This window comes from Solea senegalensis, linkage group LG13 (assembly GCF_019176455.1).
Source record: "Solea senegalensis isolate Sse05_10M linkage group LG13, IFAPA_SoseM_1, whole genome shotgun sequence".
In the NCBI taxonomy this organism is placed as follows: Eukaryota; Metazoa; Chordata; class Actinopteri; order Pleuronectiformes; family Soleidae; genus Solea; species Solea senegalensis.
In genome coordinates this window covers 18,238,245-18,258,685 of record NC_058033.1, presented here as the reverse complement: position 1 = coordinate 18,258,685, position 20,441 = coordinate 18,238,245, and the positions used below count along the sequence as shown (strand labels likewise).

At 45.7% G+C, this 20,441-nt stretch overlaps 3 protein-coding genes across 4 annotated transcripts; all 3 read right to left on the bottom strand.

Moving 5' to 3' along the window:
• Positions 1 to 15: 15 nt before the first annotated feature.
• prob1 (proline-rich basic protein 1) lies at positions 16 to 3,722 on the bottom strand. The gene is made up of 4 exons (XM_044041774.1): positions 3,463 to 3,722; positions 2,268 to 2,645; positions 1,589 to 1,877; positions 16 to 1,516 (listed from the first exon to the last, which is right to left on the bottom strand). The coding sequence occupies exons 2-4, from the start codon at positions 2,622 to 2,624 to the stop codon at positions 117 to 119; spliced, it is 2,046 nt and encodes a 681-aa protein (XP_043897709.1). The 5' UTR covers positions 2,625 to 2,645; positions 3,463 to 3,722; the 3' UTR covers positions 16 to 116.
• Positions 3,723 to 8,379: 4,657 nt separating this feature from the next.
• On the bottom strand, positions 8,380 to 18,088 carry csf1rb (colony stimulating factor 1 receptor, b). Of its 2 annotated transcripts, none has more exons than XM_044041772.1 (22): positions 17,960 to 18,088; positions 15,229 to 15,504; positions 14,862 to 15,155; positions 14,569 to 14,705; positions 14,334 to 14,496; positions 13,672 to 14,008; positions 13,277 to 13,392; positions 13,081 to 13,189; positions 12,837 to 12,994; positions 12,655 to 12,764; positions 11,435 to 11,561; positions 11,254 to 11,358; positions 11,072 to 11,182; positions 10,837 to 10,999; positions 10,110 to 10,183; positions 9,947 to 10,035; positions 9,752 to 9,874; positions 9,548 to 9,659; positions 9,366 to 9,465; positions 9,157 to 9,283; positions 9,029 to 9,095; positions 8,380 to 8,962 (listed from the first exon to the last, which is right to left on the bottom strand). In XM_044041772.1, the coding sequence occupies exons 1-22, from the start codon at positions 18,012 to 18,014 to the stop codon at positions 8,904 to 8,906; spliced, it is 3,012 nt and encodes a 1,003-aa protein (XP_043897707.1). In that variant the 5' UTR covers positions 18,015 to 18,088; the 3' UTR covers positions 8,380 to 8,903. The 2 variants fall into 2 exon arrangements, with proteins under 2 accessions (XP_043897707.1, XP_043897708.1); XM_044041773.1 differs by having other exon boundaries at positions 9,178 to 9,283; positions 17,960 to 18,087.
• A 10-nt stretch (positions 18,089 to 18,098) lies between these two features.
• LOC122779731 (macrophage colony-stimulating factor 1 receptor 2-like) lies at positions 18,099 to 19,308 on the bottom strand. The gene is made up of 3 exons (XM_044042318.1): positions 18,980 to 19,308; positions 18,613 to 18,906; positions 18,099 to 18,259 (listed from the first exon to the last, which is right to left on the bottom strand). The coding sequence occupies exons 1-3, from the start codon at positions 19,278 to 19,280 to the stop codon at positions 18,099 to 18,101; spliced, it is 756 nt and encodes a 251-aa protein (XP_043898253.1). The 5' UTR covers positions 19,281 to 19,308.
• Positions 19,309 to 20,441: the final 1,133 nt, after the last annotated feature.

Here is a 20,441-nt window from a genome sequence, read left to right as displayed (position 1 = left end):
TTTAAATAAAAAAGATCAAAAATGTGAATGTTTTCTGTTTTAAAAACATTTAACAATAAAAACGTGATATTATTCTTTCCCTTCATCTCTGGATTTTATTTCATTTTCATTCAGCCTCATTGTGGTGAAGTGAGTGTGAAGTTGGTTGCTGGTGTGAACATGGTGAACGGGAGGCAGGGGGCGCCGCACAGGGACGACGCCATTGGCTGGAAGGGCATCACGGACAGAACGCTCGGGTTAACGCTGCTGCTTTGTAGCATTGTTGGGGCGGGGTTGATGACAGTGGAGGCGGGGTTAACACAACACATTGGGAACAAGTGAGTGCTATGGGCGGGGCTAGTTGTAGGGAGGAGCACCTGGAAGAACTGACCAGTTTCTGGATCCATCAGTATCTTCCTCTGATGCTGTGGGGGCGTGTCTACATAATAACACCGCCCACTTTGAGGTTCTAACATCACTTGGAAGGGGGCGGGGCCACTGAGGAAGGCTCCAGGTCCAGCAACCAGGAAGTCCCCGCCCACTTGAGCAGGTAAGAACCCCTGAAGTCTGCATGGAGGATTGTGACCGTGCTGCTGCGTGCCATGCTCACATGTTTGTGTGGGCGGAGTCACTGTGATGTCACCTCCTTCCTTGTCTCTTGTCGTCCTGGCTGGCTGAAGGGGGCGGGGCTTCTGGCTGTGGTCTGGCTGCTCTGAGGGGCTTTCCTCGCTCCTCTCCAGCAGGTGTGTGGGAGCTGACGGGGGCTGGACATAGTTCAGGGGGCAGGGCTTGTAGTTGACCTTCACGTAGGGGTGCAGAGTGGAGGGAGTGAAGACACACCTGTGGGAGGAGCCAAAGGGACAGGACACACCCATTTGTTCCTGCTGGCTCCCTGTGTGGGAGGAGGAAGGGGGAGGATCTCCACCCCTCACACCCTTGGCTCGTTCTGATTGGCTGACAGTTGCAGCGATGGATGAGGGCGTGTCTTCTGATGCGACAGGCCAGATGACTTCATTGACCCTCCCTCCTCTCGCAACAGGCTCGCTGCCTCGTTGCTCTCGTGTGATTAGACGACTGGACGCGTCGCTCTGTCGCGTGGGCTGTGATTGGCTGAAAGAAGCCGCGACCTTTGCCACGTGTCCCCTGCAGGATTTCAATATCTGATGACCTTTGACCTCAACAGCCTGCTGGTATGTGGGCGGGGGACTGTCCCGGCCAATCAGCTTGAAGCTGGCTGGTTTGTCGGCAGGTGTTGTTGCCGTGGCGAACGACAGGTTGTACGTGTTTTTCACTAAACTCTTTACGTCTCTGACCACATGGACCGGCGCTTTCCACACTCCTGCGGCCCCACCCTCCCGCACAGGTGAAGCCCCGCCCCCTCTCACAGGTGGGCGGGTGGCAGGCGTGTTCATCTGCTCCACCTGCATCTTCTTGGAGAGGACGCTCTTGATGATACAGGACGCCATCTTTGTCTTGGTCTCGTCCAGAGAGAGAGACTTCTGCAGACGCCGTGGCGAGTCTCCGCCTACCTGAAACCCTGTGACCATAAACACCACATCGGATCAGAACCTCAGACCTGCTTGGATCACGTGACTAAAAACTGCGTTACCTTGATGAGCCCCTGAGACGAGGCCCCGGTAAACCCTGTAGCCGTCCACGTCGCCGCTGTCCGAGGGCTGCGCGTGGAAGGAGGCGGGGACACTGTGTTGCCGTAGTAACGTGTCGGGACGGGAGCGGACAGTTGGACAGAATTCACTGTGGGCTCCGCCCCCTTCCACAGGTGGGCGGGACAGACCTTTGACCTTGCTGTTGTTGACGTTTTCCATTTTTTTCTTCTTCTTCAGTTGAATCTGTCTCTTTGGGACTGTCTTTAGCCCCACCTCCTCCTGACCCGTCACCTACACAGGTGAACATTAAGTCAGTTTCAGTCTCAGATCAAAATATTTCTGCATTTTTCAAAATAAAACAGGAAGTAGATGTTTTATGTAAAACTATAGAATAAAAGCAGGAAACTTTCAGATTTTAACTGAAAAACAATTTTTGTTAAATAAGTCACAACAAACACAATTCTATCATTCTGTCCCAAACAGGATTAAAACCACGAGTCACAACTCATTATTACGTCATTGCGATTCCACAGGAGATGAAAGGATGAAATCCTCGTCAAATTTGAAGATTTTGTCTTTATATTTCAAATTTGTGACTAAATAACTCACAATAGAGTTATAACTCACAATAGAGTTATTTAGTTATTAATTTCGAGTGCAAAACAACTCATCTGATTTTACCTGTGTTTCCACGGTAACATCGACACACCTGAAGCCGCTCTCTGGATCGGACGCTTCGTCCTCTGATTGAAGGATGACAGAGGGAGAGAAATGGAGGGAGAGATCTTCCTCCGACCAGTTGCTCTCACTTCCCTCCTCCTCCTCCTCCTCCTCTTCCTCCTCCTCTTCCTCAGAGTGACAGACACTCAGATAATCCACCTGTGCTTCACCTGCACATGTGACCTGGTGGATCTTCTGCTGAGGGCAAGGTGAAGCATCACCACGGTGACGAGGCGGCCGGTCGACCTCGGGGCAGCGGTGAACGCTGAGGAAGACCTCGCTGCTTCCTCTTCCTCTGTCCACTGTCCTGCTGCTCATCCTGAGTGTAATCCAGGAAATCTGAAAGATGAGAACACAAGCACACAGATTATTTGACAGATTATCAGGCGCTACAAGCAACTCAGATTTGATCTATATAATAAATCAATTGAGACATAATTTGACCATTTTGATGGTGACTGATGACATCACACAAATGATAACATTTTCATCAAATCCATTCTTTACACTGTAAAAAAAAAAATCTGTTAAAACTCATTAAGTTTTAACTGAAAAACCATAATTTTCTTCCAGAATTTTGTCAAAATAAGTCACAATAAACAAACATTGAGACACAAGTCAAAAAAGGGCATTAAAACCACGAGTGAACTCAAAGTTACACTCAGTTTGTCACTGTTATTCCACAGGAAATCAGAATTTACATGAAATGATTTAAATCCCCGTCTCTTATAATAAACAAATCTGTTAATGTTTTTTAATAAATATGTCATATGTCATTTTAATCAGTCAAATTTACATACAATTTTGATTTTATTTAATAACTTTTTGAAAGTGGAGCTGTTTTTGTTGTTGATTTGACAAATATCAGGTTTCAGGTTTTTGAAAAACGCATCAATATTTCCAACGATTCATCGGAGAAAAACACGATTTCATATCATTTTTACAGTGTAGACATTCATCTGAATCTCTGACTGAAAAAGAAATATTTAAGTCCTCATGTTTGGGACCGAGGAGAATGATTTCAAATCAAATCAAGAAAATTTAAATTTTCATTAAAAAAAATCTGAAAAAAACCCTCAGCTGGGGGGAAATAATTCCTTAAAGCTTAAAGTTCAGACAATTCCTCAAATATAGAAAGATTCTGTTACAAACTGACCTATGATCAACTGTCACAGTGTTTGAGGGCAGAGTCCAGGTCCAGGTTCAAGTCCAGGTCCAGGTCCAGGTCCAGATCTGGGTCTTTGGATGTTTTGGTTGAAGTTCCTTGGAAAGGAGTCGTTCATATATTATAAAGGTTTTCTTTCAGGAAATTTTCAGCATTTCTCGTTGATCAGATCAGAATCAGGTTCCAGAGACGCCTGAGTCCATGTTTCAGTCTCAGCTCAATGAGAGAGAGAGAGAGAGAGAGAGAGAGAGAGAGATTCAGATAAACAGAGAGAGAGAGAGAGAGAGAGAGAGACAGAGAGAGAGAGAGAGAGAGAGAGAGAGAGAGAGAGAGAGAGAGAGAGAGAGAGAGAGAGTGTTGCTGACAGACTGCAGGTCCAGTGAGAGATAAAGTCCAACTGCAGTTTTCTATTTTAGGAAGTGATTGACAGACGAGGCCAGCCCCGACCCATGAGACTTGGTTTGACCCGGTTGAGCAGAACTGAGCACTGACACAAGAGTGGAACCATCTGTGACCTGAAAAAATACAAAAATTAAACCGTGCACAATAGCACCCTCTAGTGTCTAAAACAGTTTTTAAAACTTTTGTTCGTTTGTGTTTTAGGGTTTTTTTCACGATGAACAGCAGGGGGCAGCAACGTTTTTAAATGCTATGAGTTTGCACGCTAACGGCATAGCATGTTGCAAAAAAACATTATTTAGTCAAAATAAGTCACGAGGACACAGAATTCTGTTTTTGTCTAAAACAGCATAAAAGAATAGAATAGAATAGAATGCCTTTATTGTCATTATACAAGTTGTACAACAAGATTTACTTGACTTCACCTTGAAAGTGCATACAGCTAACAACAAAGAACAATAACAACAACAACAACAACAACCAGTGTATGGGTCAAGGACATTAAAAAGAAAAAGTGACCCTAGTTAACGTGAGGTGGGTTTTCAGTTGCAGCGTACTACATTAAAAGGATATACAGCCATCAAATTCTCATTGCACAATATGAAATAGCAGGTCTGTAGCAGGGTATAAATATAAAACCTGAAACCTGACGAAACCTGACTTAAATAAATACAGAAATAAATACAAAAAATAAATAAATAAAACGAGACGGACGCTTGCGCGTGTCTCAGGGGACTTGTGGTGTATTTCTATCGGATCTACTCGCCTCGCCTTGGCACGTCACGGTTTAGGTTGCATCTCCACTACAAAAAACCTACTCAACTCAATGCATCCATTATTACAGGTCTGTACGTCTACTTGTCTTAAATCAGAACATATCGCCACATATCGAATCCAAACTCCACTCACGCATCAAATCAATCAAAAAACTATATTTTGCCAATATTTTAGAGACCCTGACACAATCTTACAAATCATGTTTCCAGGGGAGCTCATCTCTCATTATGGGGGCCTGAGACCCCCCTGGCTCCCCCGTAGTTCGCACCATGGATATGTTATTTCTGATATATGATAAATGCAGTGATTTCTTTTGTGAGAGACTGAGTTGAGAAACTTTTACACCCCGCTCTGTAAGCCAGGGTGTAATGGCAGCCTGGACGTGGAGTGGTGAGGGTCTGCTGTGACTGCAGGCTGGGACTGCTGCAGAGGCGTCTGTGAGACTGACCGCCTGTGAGTGCTTTGGGAGGGGGAGGAGATCCCGGAAGTAACTGCAAAGTGATACGTGCTTTCACTTGAGTCTCCAAAAACCACAAAAGTCTCCAATAACACCAGAAAAACTCGCTAGATTTGTCGCGAGTCGCACAACAGAGTTGGCAACACTGTGAAGGTCTGCAGTGAGCTCCCGGTCGAGGACATTACTCTAACTGGAGCTGCTTTGCAATGTTACGTTACATGGAGGAATTTGGAATCGTTTGCGTTTGTCTGGGTCTCCGATTTGACCAATCATGCTGTTGACTGAGGTTAGGACCTCCTACCTCATTAACATATGGACACAGTAATAGATAAATAAATAAATAAATGTAAGTGAACAGAAATGTAGAAATAAATGTGAAACATTTATTCATTCTTTTATTTATAATTATGTATATTATGTATTTATTTATACATTTATTTGTTTATTCATTTATTTATGTATTCCTGTATTTATTTATACATTTATTTCTTTATTTTTGTATTTATTTATACATAGGTCAGGTTTCGTCCTCCATATTTTACATGTATTAACATTTTAAAAAAGACTTAATAACAGTTGGGTTATGGCAGAATAAACTTATAAATATGTACAAATATAAAAAAGATCTGTTTGTGACTTCCTAATATTCTGTTAATGTAGAAGTCTAAAGTCTGTCGGATTTGTGTCAAAATGATCAAACATAGCTTTTTTAAGCTTTTTTTTCTTTGCTTCTTTTTTAAGATGTAAACAAAAAAGTAAATGGAAGGGAAACCTGACTTATGTATAAATGAATGAAGTGAATCATGCTAATTACATGTTGTTAGTTTCCGTAGTATAGTAGTTATCATGTTCGCCTAACACGCGAAAGGTCCTCGGTTCGAGACCGGGCGGAAAGATCTTCTTACACACACTCACTTATTGTGGTGTTCGTAGCTTGGTAAGGGGGGCGTGTTTCTGCGGGACTGACTTCCGGTCACTGACCCCCGGTTCACGGGCCTCGTGGACCACAGTTGGTGAGGATTATCGTTGCGCGCCTCCTCTGTGGATGTGACAGGACCACAGATCTCCAGCTCACTCAGACACAGCCCCGTGTCTGGTTTCCACAGCTAAGGTTACGTGTTGTGTGTTTGTTTAGTTAAATTAACGTCACTGCTGCGTAAACTGTCCTTAAACGTTGAGAAACAACTATACACTTCCAGAATAATGTCTTCATGTTGTGCACGGACGTCTTAGCGTGACGGACCGGAAGTCGTCACCTCTGTGATGAGAAGAGGCCACAAGGTGGAGTATCTGCTACAGTGAGCAGGGACTTGGAGAATAAATTGGTAATATTGCAACCTGTTGTTTTAGAAGAGCATGGTTGTTAAAATGAGGCCATGGAACATTCTGTGGAACTGTTCTTTACAATAGTTTCACAAACACAGACATTCTTCGTCTTATGCACGCGTGTCTTGTGTCGCGTGTCTTGTATCGAAGTGTAAATTGTGACGTGTTGTTATTACTGGTTTCCGTAGTGTAGTGGTTATGGGTGGAAACAATTGCTTTTCTCCGTTAAGTCGTTCTCTTTATTAATTGATTCATTTACTTGTTTGTTTTTCCTCTTTAAATCAGCGCGGTTTCTTCTGACACAGCTGCACTTGTTAATAACAGGCTGATGCCACTAGATGGCAGCAGAGTTCCTTCCTCTGATGAGACGCAGTGAGTGTCAGTGATTTGAAAACAAGCAGAAAAGAAAATAACGGTTATGTTTGTCATAAATATTCAGATTGTGTTTGTTTTGAAAACTAAAAATGTTTGACTTACTCATCCAAAAGTTTACGAAAGATTTTGTGAAAAAATCCTGAAGATTATTTGTGAATTATTTTGCTTCTAAATCCCCAAAATGTGTAACTTTTGATTTGCAAATCCTAAATGTCTGTACCTTTTGATAATCCCACAGATTTGTTTCTTGAGTTTGCTCATTTCAAAGTGTTTTGTGAATCCTAAAGTTTTGCTTGGAAATCCCCCAAAATGTTTTTTCATTTTTTAAATGTTTTAATTTTTCATCAAAAGCAAAAATTTGGCTCAATAATCCAAACTTTCCCCCACAATCCTGGGAAAATCCTGGGACTGAAAGGACTGAAGCAGAGAGTGAGTCTCTGAGGTTAATCCAGCATAAACTCAGAGATTATAGAGCAAACGTCACCTGCATGAGAATCATTTATGGAATGTTAGTGTCAGCAACCGTTTGTTTTCCTGTTTATTGTGTGTGTGTGTGTGTGTGTGTTAACAAAACTGAACAAAAACAAACAACAAAACTAAAAACCCTTCAGACAAAAGTGTTGTGCGTCGCTCGGATGCATCATCATCTGCAGCAGCTGTGAAAACAACATTTTTCATTTTTTGGAATATTTCAGTAATACTGAAGTCAGTGACATAAAGTGACCAATTATCAGAGTATCACAGTGCACCTTTGTCAGGAGAAATGAGGACGTGCTGTTGTGAATCCTCTTCACTTCCACGTCTCCTCTTTCTCACTAAATGTAGGTGAACAGTGAAGCCGAGTCTCCTCTGCTGTGTCGCCGCACGTGACAGCTGTTACTGCCCAGTGAACAATAACAGCACAGTCAGCGCTGCTCCACTGTCTCTGAAGGAGGAGGAAGGAGCTCAGGGATGAGGTGAGTTTACCTCTGGTTGGTGTCATTACAGTCAAATCTATTTGTCCCCGTGGAGCCGTCCTCACAAACATGCTCAAAACAACCCTGTGAAAGTAGTGATAACAGTGAAAGAGCAGACTCAAATTTAATGCAGATTAAGATTAAAATGGCCAGATTATCCCCAAAATTTAAAGGACGCTTCAGGTTTTAGACGCTTTCACAAAACACTTGAAATCTGCGTGAGTTTGAGTCGACGACATCTTTAAGAATACGTTCACGACTTTATCTCACTAACATCACACACACACACACACACCTCTCACTTATTTATCAGAATCTAAAGTCCAGATCCCATAAACCTATCAGGTAATCTCCTCTAATCTGACTCCGCCCCCTACACTCATCTGTCATTTGTGAGGTGTTTGACATGCATGAGGTCACGTTTAAGATATAACTGCAGTAAAAGATTTCAAATCAACAAGACAAATGTGAACACAGGAACCCAGTGACCGGTTACCTGGTTACCCGGTTAACTGTTTACCTTGTTACTTGGTTACCTTGTTACCTGGCTAACTAATTTTTCCACTTTTCACTGCAGGTTCTCGTCATAAACAAACAAACATGATGCTACACAGCAGGTGTGAGGAGAATCAGCTGATTTTATTTTGACACAGTAAAACAAATCAATGACACATCAATATTCTCAAATGTAATACTTGGGCCTGTGATGCCATTTCCTGTTTCATCATCAGGTCACAGGTGAACCGATGTTCCTCGTAGTTCTTGTCACATCCTGCAGCTGCATGTGAACGTCCGGCTTCTAAAACAGGACAGTGAATGCACCACGGGGCAGCTTTCCTGGCTCCGCCCACAGATGTTTGGGTTTCCTGGCTCCGCCCACAGACAAGTTTTATTTGAACATCGCATTCGTTTTCGGAAGCAACAACGACTTTTTCCTGGTCATCGTCAATGTCTTAATCCTGGACCTTGGTCTTGGTCATGGTCTTGGTCTTGGTCTTGGTCCTGGGCTATATCTAGATCATGGTCGTGGTTGTCTTGGTCTTGGTCTTGGTCTTGGTCTTGGTCTTGCTCTTGCTCCTGCTCCTGCTCCTGCTCCTGGATCTGGTCTTGGTCCTGCTCCTGGTCTTGATTGGATGAGAGGGTCATGAGTGTTGGTAGATGTTCCTCACCACTGGCTCCTCCTCTTCTTCATCACAGAGTTCTGAGGACCAGATCAGGGGGTGGAGTCAGGTGAAGTCAACTGCTGGTGCGATGATGACATCATTACCTCCTCTGCTCAGCTCTTCCTCTTCCTCTTCCTCTTCTGTGCACTCGTCGATGTTCCTGTACGCTGCCTGAGGAGACAAACACACGCTGAGGTCACCTGAGGAACCCTGCGCTCTGATTGGTTCTCACCTTGCAGCTGTGATGTGGCACCTTGTCACTGGTGGAGGGGAGGAGCCTTTTGATGAGCTGACCAATGGTTTTGAAGGTGGGTCTGTGGGTGGGCTCCAGGCTCCAGCACAGCGTCATCAGCTGGTACCTGAGCAAGACATGTGACCACGAGTGAGTCACCTTCAAAATAAAAGCCTATATCTGCAGTGACAGTGAAACGAGGTCCTCACATCTCAGCTGGAGCGAAGTCTGGTGCAGACATGTGGTGGCCATCTTTGATCATCTTGTAGAAGTTGGTATCCACAGCGATGTTTGGATATGGACTCTTACCTGACCGATGGATCGATCATCATGAATAATCAATACTGATCAGAATGAGAGCTGTGAGTGAAAGGGATTGTGCGTCAGTTACCCAGAGAGAAGATCTCCCACAGGAGAATGCCGTACGACCACACGTCACTTTGCACCGTGTACACGCACTGAAAGATGCTCTCTGGTGCCATCCACTTCACCGGGAGACGAGCCTTTCACAATAAAACGCACAGAAAATGTATCATCAAATACAGGAAGTGTCCAAATACAACAGGAAGCATGAATGGAAGTGCCGTTTACGGACATTTCCCTGCACAATGTAGCTGTCGTCGTTGCGAATGTCTCGAGCCAAACCGAAGTCACAGATCTTGGCATCGCCGCGGTCAGTCAGCAGGACATTCCTCGCTGCCACGTCTCTGTGGATACACTGAGACAGACGTGCAGGTGAAGGGCAGACTGACAGACAGGTGAGCACTCCTCATTGTGTGTTTTCACTCACGTTCCTATTGGACAGGAAGTCCAGACCCTGAGCCACCTGGAAGGAGAACCTGATAAGGTCACCCACAGACACACTGTCTGTCTGCATACCTGAGAGACAGACAGAAGGTGAGGTGAGACAGGTCTGACCTCACAGACACAGACACGGTGTTCGGCTTTGTTACCCTGGTGCATTTGTCCTGGACTCAGAATGGGCAGCATCTCCTGATACTCTGAGCAGCACGAGATCCCACTGTCACTGTAACACACACAGTGTGATTGTCATGTGATGTCATTCATTCAATGTCATGTGACTATTTCCATGTGTTTTTATGTGACCAACTTTTGTGATACATTGTTTTTGCTACTTGTTTGTCTCAGGGTTTGATTCCTGCTTCAGGTGCGAGAAGTCCTGGGTTCAAAAAATATTCTTATTTGGTTGATTGATTGAGTACATGTCGTACCAGAGGAACCAGAGGTACTGGAGGTCCAAGAGGGACCAGAAATACTGGAGGAATCAGTGGAATCAGAGGAACCGGAAATACTGGAGGAACCAGTGGAACCAGTGGAACCAGAGGTACCAGAGGTACCAGAGGAACAAGAGGTACTGGAGGAACCAAAGGTACTGAAGGTACAAGAGGGACCAGAAATACTGGAGGAACCAGTGGAACCAGAGGTACCAGAGGAACCAGTGGAAGCAGAGGTACTGGAGGAACCAGAGGTATAGGAGGATCCAGAGGTACTTGAGGATCCAGAGGAACCAGAGGTACTAGAGGAACCAGGGGTACTAGAGGAACCAGGGGTACTGGAGGAACGAGTGGAACCAGAGGTACTAGAGGATCCAGAGGAACCACTACCACAGTACCACTAGTGGTCATACTTGTACTTTAGATGAAGAAGAAAGGTTCTGACCTCCTGAGTCTGGCGCTTTGAGTGGCGGCCATGTTCTTGTAGAACACCTCCTCCTCCACTTCGTTCACACTCAAAATGGATGTAATGAAGTCATGTGCATGAGCCCGCAGGAAGTTGAGCAGGTCGCCATGGCTACAGTACTCTGTGATCATCAGCATGGGGCCTGACAGGGTCAAAGGTCAAAGGTTAGGGAGGTGATGTCTTTTCCAGTCAGCCGTTTCTCTGTTCATATCACCTCCGCGCGTGCAGGCTCCCAGCAGGTTGACGATGTTGTCATGGTAACCGAGATGACTGAGGATCTTCAGCTCCGACATCAGAGCTTCACGTTCCTCGGCGTGAGCGCTCGCTGTTGTGAACACAAGACATCATTAACACGCGACACGTGCGGCGACGGTGAAGGTGAACGTGTAGACGTACGTTTCAGCATCTTCACGGCGACTCTGGTGACGTTGCTGTCGGTTCCCAGTCCGTACGCTGTCGCCTCAACAACCTTCCCAAACGCCCCTGAGCCCAGAACAGCACCTGACACCAAGAGAGGTCAAATGTCACTGCTCCAGGACTGAACCACACACACACACATGTAAAGACAATTATGTACCAAGGCGGAGCTTGTCTCGTGGAAACTCCCACTTCTGGTTGTACGGCAGCTGCGTGGGGTCAACAAACGTGTAGTTGTTTCCGTCTGTGCTCTCGATGATCTTCCAGCGAATCTCGTATTTTGGTTTCTGAAAGAGAATCATTCAGTCTGACCACGCTTTTTAACATACATGTTCCAGGGTTTAAAGTTAAAATAGTTAAGATGGTTAAATTAGTTCCCTGGTGTCCTAATGAACATGTCTGTGACATGCTTTGGTCAAAATACCATAAGGATGAAGCACCATAGCAGTTCAATAACCCTGCCAAAACCACCCCTTTCAGAAAGCTCAGTTTTGTGCATGATCCCTTTATTTGCAAATGAGACACAGGCAAACACACACCCACTTCTTCTTGGGGGTTTCTGATTTGTCCTTTTTACTGCGCTCACTCGCTCAGCTCCTGTTCCTTCCACTCCATTTCTCTCTCCCTCCCTCCATTAGTTCTCTTACAATATCAACATGGCAGCGTGCACGGAAAACAGTGAGAGTGCCGTCACAGGAAGAGCCGAACTGTAAATCAGTTAAAAACACTTAGGGACAGCACCACTGATCGCCACCGCTGATCGTTGCATAAACTGCCACTGTATGTGACTGTATCAGACTGTGTCTGTATAAAAATGTGTGTGTTTGTATGTCGGTGAAATACGGTCACTGACTAAATATGGCGACCGCTGGCCGCAGCCTGATGTGAAGTGGTGCGAACACACAAACACACGTTTGCTGACTTTATCCGGCACATTAGCTTCATATATAAAATCCTCTGAGGCTGGAAGTTTGTGTAAAACACTGTGCTCCACTGTGCAGCCACCAACAGCACACTTGTCCCTCCGCGTTGACATAAAACCTCTCTTCCTCCCGCGCCTTCACTCTTGAATTTTATAGGGACAAGGTGGAGCTCTTCAAGTAAACTTACTGGTGGGTGGTAACATTTGCGGTGAAATGCGCATGCTACCGTCATAAGCGCAGGGAATTCAACATCGTGTGTTTTATCGCTTATACTTACACTAAGGGGGACCACGAAAACATGACTGAGCATTCTTTTTCCACACTTTGGCAACTGGTGGGGCCTCCAGAGTCCCAAATATAAGTATTGCAATGATTAAAAAGTTGATTTTGCATAATATGTCCCCTTTAAGGTTTTCTGCTGTGTTTTCTTTCTTTAATGACGTGTTTACAAACAAACCTGTTTCCACTTGTAACAGACGACCAATAGCAGAAGAAGGAGGGCGGCGGCCACGCTCAGAGCACCAATCAGAGCCGGCTGTGGGGGCGTCACCGGCTCTGCCGCAGAACCTGAAAACACAGCAGCCCGTCGTCATCACCGTGCTCCGACGTCACATGACGCCCGCCATCACTGACACTTACGGCGAGTGACGGCGCGGCGTGACTCTCCTAGCTGATTATAGGCCACACACTCCACAGTGACATCATCGCCAGCCGACAGTTGGATCTGTGATGTCACATCCTCTTCCTGCGAGGTCACGTCAGCTGGAAGCAGCCGATGGGCGGAGACGTCTCCACACCTGCAGACATCATCATTATGTCACAAACACGTCAGCTGCTGATGACCATGACCCGTGCCGCCTGCAGGGGGAGCCGTGTTACATACGTATCCTGTGCCCCGGGGCAGGCCAACCACAGCACGGTGGGAGGAGGGTATCCAGAGCTGCTGCAGGTCAGCGTGTCATTCTGCCGACTCACCACAGTGTGAGGGGAACCTGACGGAATAGCGGAAACAGGAAGTGATCATGTGATCACAGGAAGGAACAAATGTGAAGAACAAATGAAGTCAAAGTTTTTCTCACGGTAGATTCGGAGGTCAATGTTCTGTGAACCGCTGAAAAATGAGTTTGAGAAATTGAACGAGTATCGACCTTCATCGCCCTGACGGACGCGCCGCAGCAGCAGGGTCGCCTCAGACCTGGAACATCCACAATACCACCTTAAAAACCATGAGAACCACTAATACCATCCAAACAGTGCTTAGCACCACAAATACTACCTTAACAACCAGTAGAAACATTAATACCACCTTAATAGAGCTTAGCACCAAAAATACTACCTTAACCACCAAGAGAACCAGTAATACCACCTTAAAAATGATACAACTCTAAAATCTTTAAACCACAGCAAACGTTAGAACCAACAATTCCACCATAACAAACTTCGCATGCTAGCCTGTATTTGTTAGCAGACTAACCTGTAGCCATTAGCGGCGTAGCTCTCCTCATACACTGTGTCGTTGTCGTTGTCTGAGGGCGTGGCCCAGGCCTGGCTCCTGATTGGAGGATACGCCTCAATCACAAACTTTAGTGTCACGTCGCGTCCTTCGTTCACCTCCACCCTGATGTTGCCGCTAATGTTAGCATTGGTAGCAATGTCCTCATCTGTTCCATTGGGACTGACATTAGCGATCATGCTAATATTGGTGTTTAGCTCCTCTAGCATGCTGCTAGCATTTGCAAATATGGTCCTGCTGTTAGCATTAGCATTAGCATGCTGCAGTGGCTGCATGTAGATGATCAGGTAGGGGCGAGCTAGAGAGAGAGAGAGAGAGTTACTGTTCAAGTTAATGTTGCCAAGCTACTCAGTTACTGAGTTATTAAGTTATTAAGTTACTAAGTCAGTGAGTTACTAGATTACTATGTCACTTGGTTATTGAGTTACTAGGTTACTAAGTTACTCAAGTACTGAGTTACTATGTTCCTAGGTTATTGAGTTACTGAGCTACTAAAGTATTGAGTTACGGGGTATCTGAGTTACTAAGTTACTAGGTTACTAAAGTACTGTGTTACTAAGTTATTGAGTTACTGGGTTATTGAGTTACTGAATCCTCTTCTGTGTTTTTCTTCCTCTTTTTACCCAGAACTCTCAGCTGTGTGGTTGCCGTGGTGACTCCAGCTTCGTTGACAGCCGTACAGGTGAACGTTCCACTGTGTTTGTGACTGACAGCTGAGACGCTTGCAGTGTTGTTGACGTACATGCGGTGGTTACTATAGCGACGACTGATGCTCATGTTCAGCGTCTGGAACAGAGGAACACATGAGAAAAACAAGACAACGATGACCTCTGACCTGTGGGACCTCTCACCTCTCACCTGTATGAGGGGGTGTGTCCATGTGATGTTGTAGAAGTGGGAGGGGTTACTGCTCAGACATGTGACCTCGAAATTTTCACCTTCAAGACGAACAAACTTTTTCTGACTGACAGACAGCGAGGGAGGGAGGCGGAGCCCTGAAGACAGACAGGCAGGTGAGAGACAGACAGGTGAGAGACAGGCAGGTGGACAAGGACATACTGGTGAGAGACAGGCAGGTATGGGAGACAGACAGGTGGACAAGGACAGACAGGTGAACACAGAATGAGAGACAGACAGGTGGACAGTCTTACTCGGAACCACCAGCAGGTCCACAGGTGCAGATTGGACCGGTCTTCCGTCCTTCAGGCCTGAGCAGACGTATCGTCCGTTAAACGTCCTCTGGACGTCTCGGATGAGGACGCCACTCCGGCGGTCAAACGTCACATTCATGCCCTGGGGCAGACTCCGCCCCCTGCTGTCTGATTGGAAGGTGAGGTTTGTGACAGACGGGTCAGTCAGCTGACACTTGAACAGGAAGTCCTGGCCTTCTTTGACAGGTGGGACGCCACGAGGCGTCTCAAACACCCTGGTGGTGTGGACCGGGTCTGTGGGGGGGAGGGGTTATGAGAAAACGAAGTTCCAGGACTTGTCAGGGGGCGTGGCCTCAGCATTACTCACCTTTGACATACAGGTGGATCCAGGTGTTGAGGTGCCGCAGGTTGTGGGCGGAGTAACCGCATCGGTACGTCCCAGTGTGTCTCGGCACTGACCTTGTGACCTCTAACAGGTCAGGGAGGTTGTCGTGGTACTGCAGGCGAAACGCTGTGCTGGACCAACGGACTGCACTGTCGCCACAGCAACGGAGGATGATGGCGGAGCCGGCGGTGACAACGGCCTCTGATTGGTTTAGCAGGAAAACATTGTTGAGGTGGATCATGGGAGGATGAAAAAGATCTGAAACAAACAAACCACGAGTCATGAACGACAATAACCTCTGCTGCCTCCAGTGGACAGAGAGGGAATAACAGCCAGTTTACACTGGGAAACAAAAACAGTACAACTGAGTTTTTTTCATTCGACACAAACTTTATTTAAAAATCAGTGAGATCACAGACAGGTTGGTCAATAATGATGATGATCAGTGGTTTGCTGGTTAACAGATAATCTCATTAGTTACCTAGCACAAGTGAATCTTATCAGTTAGTTTAAAAATATAATGATGACACTTGATGAAGAGCTCTCATTGGCCGGAGCCAACAGAGACGACCTCATTGGCCGGGAGAAGCCGCCGCAGGTTTCTTGGCGAGGTCATGCAGGTGAGTGGCGATGCGCGACGTCTGCAGCAGCAGAGCCTGGTGGTTTTCAACCAGAAGACTCTGCTGACGAGCCAGAGTCTGCAAGTCCTGGATCTGCTGAGTACCCTGAGGACACATGACATCAGAGCAACAGTGATGATGTCATCAGAGCGACAGGGATGATGTCATCAGAGCAACAGTGATGTCATCATTCAAATTAAAGTAAATGTCAGATCATCTATACTCACCCTCAGATAATCTAGGATAAACGAATCCTCAGATGAACTAAAGTAAATCTCAAATTAACTAAACTGAACCTTAGGTAAACTAATCCTCAGATGACGAAAAAGATAAACAAAACTAAACCTCAGATAATCCTAACTAAACTAAACCGTAGACAATCTTAACTAAACTAAATCTTAGATAATCTTAACTAAACTAAATCTTAGACAATCTTAACTAAACCTTAAATAAGCCTAACTAAATTAAAGGATAATCTAAATGTAACCTCAGATAAACTCAGCTAAACCTCAGATAATCTAAATTAAACCTTGGATAATCTAAACTAAATCTTAGATAATCCTAACTAAACTAAACCTCAGATAATCTATATTAAACCTTGGATAATCTAAATTAAACCTTGGATAATCTAAATTAAACCTTGGATAATCTAAACTAAATCTTAGATAATCCTAACTAAACTAAACCTTAGAAAACCTGGACTCACCTGAGTTTGAAGGCTGCCGAGCAGCTGCACCACCTCCACCTGGTTTTTGGCGACCTCCGTCTGGACCTGGACTAGTTGGGTCAGGAGCTTCAGGACTTGCGCTCCCCACAGGTCGTTCGACTTCTGCTCATCCACCAGCTCCAGCAACTTGGGGGCGGGGTTTGGCTGATCGTGGTCATCATGGGATTGGGCGGCACCCATGGTCATGGCATGAGGCGCGTTGTCATGGTGATCACCTGCAGTGAAGACGACTGAAGTCAAAACTTCAGTTATTAGGTGGCGCGCAAAAGAATTTTCAAAATAAAAGTCTCTAGTTAAAGAGGAGAGGGTTTCACAATGAAACTGTGGGATTTTCAAAATGAAAGTCCTTTATATACGAGTCGTCTGAGACATTACAGAGGGTGAGAGACAGATGATGAAGAATCATGTAAAAGTTTCACAACTTTCACAATCTGAGGGAAACAAGAAGTGAAACTGTGTGTGTGTGTGTGCCCTTGTATTACTAATGTTGTGGGGACCTAAACCTGTTTACACACTCACATTATGGGGACTTGTCTTCCTTGTGGGGACAAAAATCAAGTCCCCATAATGTAAATGACTACATTTTAAGGTTAGGTTAGGGTTAGGATTAGGCCAGTAGTAGTTGTGGTTAAGGTTAGAGTAAGTCTCCAGGAAATGAATCTAAGTCAATGCAATGTCCCCTCAAGTCATGAATGTCGTACGTGTGTGTGTGTGTGTGTGTGTGAGCCTCAGTCTTTTGCTCCATCAAATCATGATCCTCAAACATCAGAGTCAGGCTACAGTTACAGTTGTCGTGTTTAGAGGTCAGAGGTCAGAGTGATGTTCTCGGCTGTGGACCATGTTCACTTGCTGCTGACGCCACCACTTCCCGAGGCATGCTGGGAAATATGAGGTGTGTTGTGTGTGTGTGTGCTATTCATCACAGTGACATCATCACAGTGTCATCATCACAGTGTCATCATCATCACAGTGTTGTGTCTGTGTTTAAGTGTGCGTGTGCGTGTGATTATAAGTGTATGAGTGTGTGTGTGGGTCAGGAAACACATTGACTACCAGAGACTGCACACACACACACACACACAGGGTCTCTTCTTTTCTCTCACTTCCTCGTCTTACTTCTTCTTCTACTTCTTTGCAGAAGGACATGGTGGACAGACCAGTTACCGTGGCAACATGGCTAAATTCACTCCATACTCGGATGATTTGAAAAAACAACAATGTGGTGACATCACAAAGACGAATCAGTTGTTTAATAACAAAATCACATTAACTGAAGTAACTGAAGTAACGAGCAGCTGATCGACGAGTAAACAAAGAGTAAACAAACATTAAACAAGTGTGTGTGTGTGTGTGTGTGGGTCCTTGCCTTCTGCAGAGCAGCAGCTGACGGCGATCGACAGCAGCAGTGAATAGACCAGCATCTCTCTCTCTCTCTCTCTCTCCCTCTCTCTGATGTTGTTAAGTTGAAGTCAGAGTGAATTTTGACTGAAACTGAAAACTTCCTCTCAAACCACAACCACGTGGCCACGCCCATTATCACGCCCTGGAGCTGCTGTGACCATGTGACCTCGCAGAATCGCCACGGTGAAGACAGTGAGACTGCTGGCGTCCAGCAGGGGGTGATGAGCGCTGTAGATGCAGACACGTTTAACTCCGTAAGCCGTCACTACGGTTTGTAGTGTCTTCATTTTTAGAATTAATATTACATCAGAGAAATGAAATTTAACAGTCGTAACGTGGGGATTCTATGCATTATTATTATTTCTATTTCTATTTGTATATCATATTTCATAATAAAATTTTCACCTTCAAGACGAACAAACTTTTTCTGACTGACAGACAGCGAGGGAGGGAGGCGGAGCCCTGAAGACAGACAGGCAGGTGAGAGACAGACAGGTGAGAGACAGGCAGGTGGACAAGGACATACTGGTGAGAGACAGGCAGGTATGGGAGACAGACAGGTGGACAAGGACAGACAGGTGAACACAGAATGAGAGACAGACAGGTGGACAGTCTTACTCGGAACCACCAGCAGATCCACAGGTGCAGATTGGACCGGTCTTCCGTCCTTCAGGCCTGAGCAGACGTATCGTCCGTTAAACGTCCTCTGGACGTCTCGGATGAGGACGCCACTCCGGCGGTCAAACGTCACATTCATGCCCTGGGGCAGACTCCGCCCCCTGCTGTCTGATTGGAAGGTGAGGTTTGTGACAGACGGGTCAGTCAGCTGACACTTGAACAGGAAGTCCTGGCCTTCTTTGACAGGTGGGACGCCACGAGGCGTCTCAAACACCCTGGTGGTGTGGACCGGGTCTGTGGGGGGGAGGGGTTATGAGAAAACGAAGTTCCAGGACTTGTCAGGGGGCGTGGCCTCAGCATTACTCACCTTTGACATACAGGTGGATCCAGGTGTTGAGGTGCCGCAGGTTGTGGGCGGAGTAACCGCATCGGTACGTCCCAGTGTGTCTCGGCACAGACCTCGTGACCTCTAACAGGTCAGGGAGGTTGTCGTGGTACTGCAGGCGAAACGCTGTGCTGGACCAACGGACTGCACTGTCGCCACAGCAACGGAGGATGATGGCGGAGCCGGCGGTGACAACGGCCTCTGATTGGTTTAGCAGGAAAACATTGTTGAGGTGGATCATGGGAGGATGAAAAAGATCTGAAACAAACAAACCACGAGTCATGAACGACAATAACCTCTGCTGCCTCCAGTGGACAGAGAGGGAATAACAGCCAGTTTACACTGGGAAACACAAACAGTACAACTGAGTTTTTTTCATTCGACACAAACTTTATTTAAAAATCAGTGAGATCGACAGAGCAGTGAATAGACCAGCATCTCTCTCTCTCTCTCTCTCTCTCCCTCTCTCTGATGTTGTTAAGTTGAAGTCAGAGTGAATTTTGACTGAAACTGAAAACTTCCTCTCAAACCACAACCACGTGGCCACGCCCATTATCACGCCCTGGAGCTGCTGTGACCATGTGACCTCGCAGAATCGCCACGGTGAAGACAGTGAGACTGCTGGCGTCCAGCAGGGGGTGATGAGCGCTGTAGATGCAGACACGTTTAACTCCGTAAGCCGTCACTACGGTTTGTAGTGTCTTCATTTTTAGAATTAATATTACATCAGAGAAATGAAATTTAACAGTCGTAACGTGGGGATTCTATGCATTATTATTATTTCTATTTCTATTTGTATATCATATTTCATAATAAAGTATGTTAACACACTTTTCTTTTTTAATTTAAGTGTGGAAAAAGAATACTCAGTCATGTTTTCGTGGTCCCCCTCAGTGTAAGTATAGGCGATAAAACACACGATGTTGAATTCCCTGCGCTTATGACGGCGGCATGCACATTTCACCGCAAGTGTTACCACCCCACCAGTGAGCGAGAGTGCAGGCGAGGGAGGAAGAGCGGTTTTATGTCAACGTGGAGGGACAAGTGTGCTGTTGGTGGCTGCACAGTGGAGCACAGTGTTTTACACAAACTTCCAGCCTCAGAGGATTTTATATATGAAGCTAATGTGCCGATAAAGTCAGCAAACGTGTGTTTGTGTGTTCGCACCACTTCACATCAGACTGCAGCCAGCGGTCGCCGTATTTAGTCAGCAAACGTATTTCACCGACGTACATAAACATACACATTTTTAAGAAAAGGTCAAATAGAGCTCATAACTGACCATTCTGACACGTCCTAATTAAAAATATTTGTTAAGTACGTCCTCCATGACCAGAGCACAGACTCAGTCTGATACAGTCACATACAGCGGCAGTTTATGCAGCTCGCCGCTGGCGATCAGAGGTGCTGTCCCTAAGTAATTTTAACTGATTTACAATTCGGC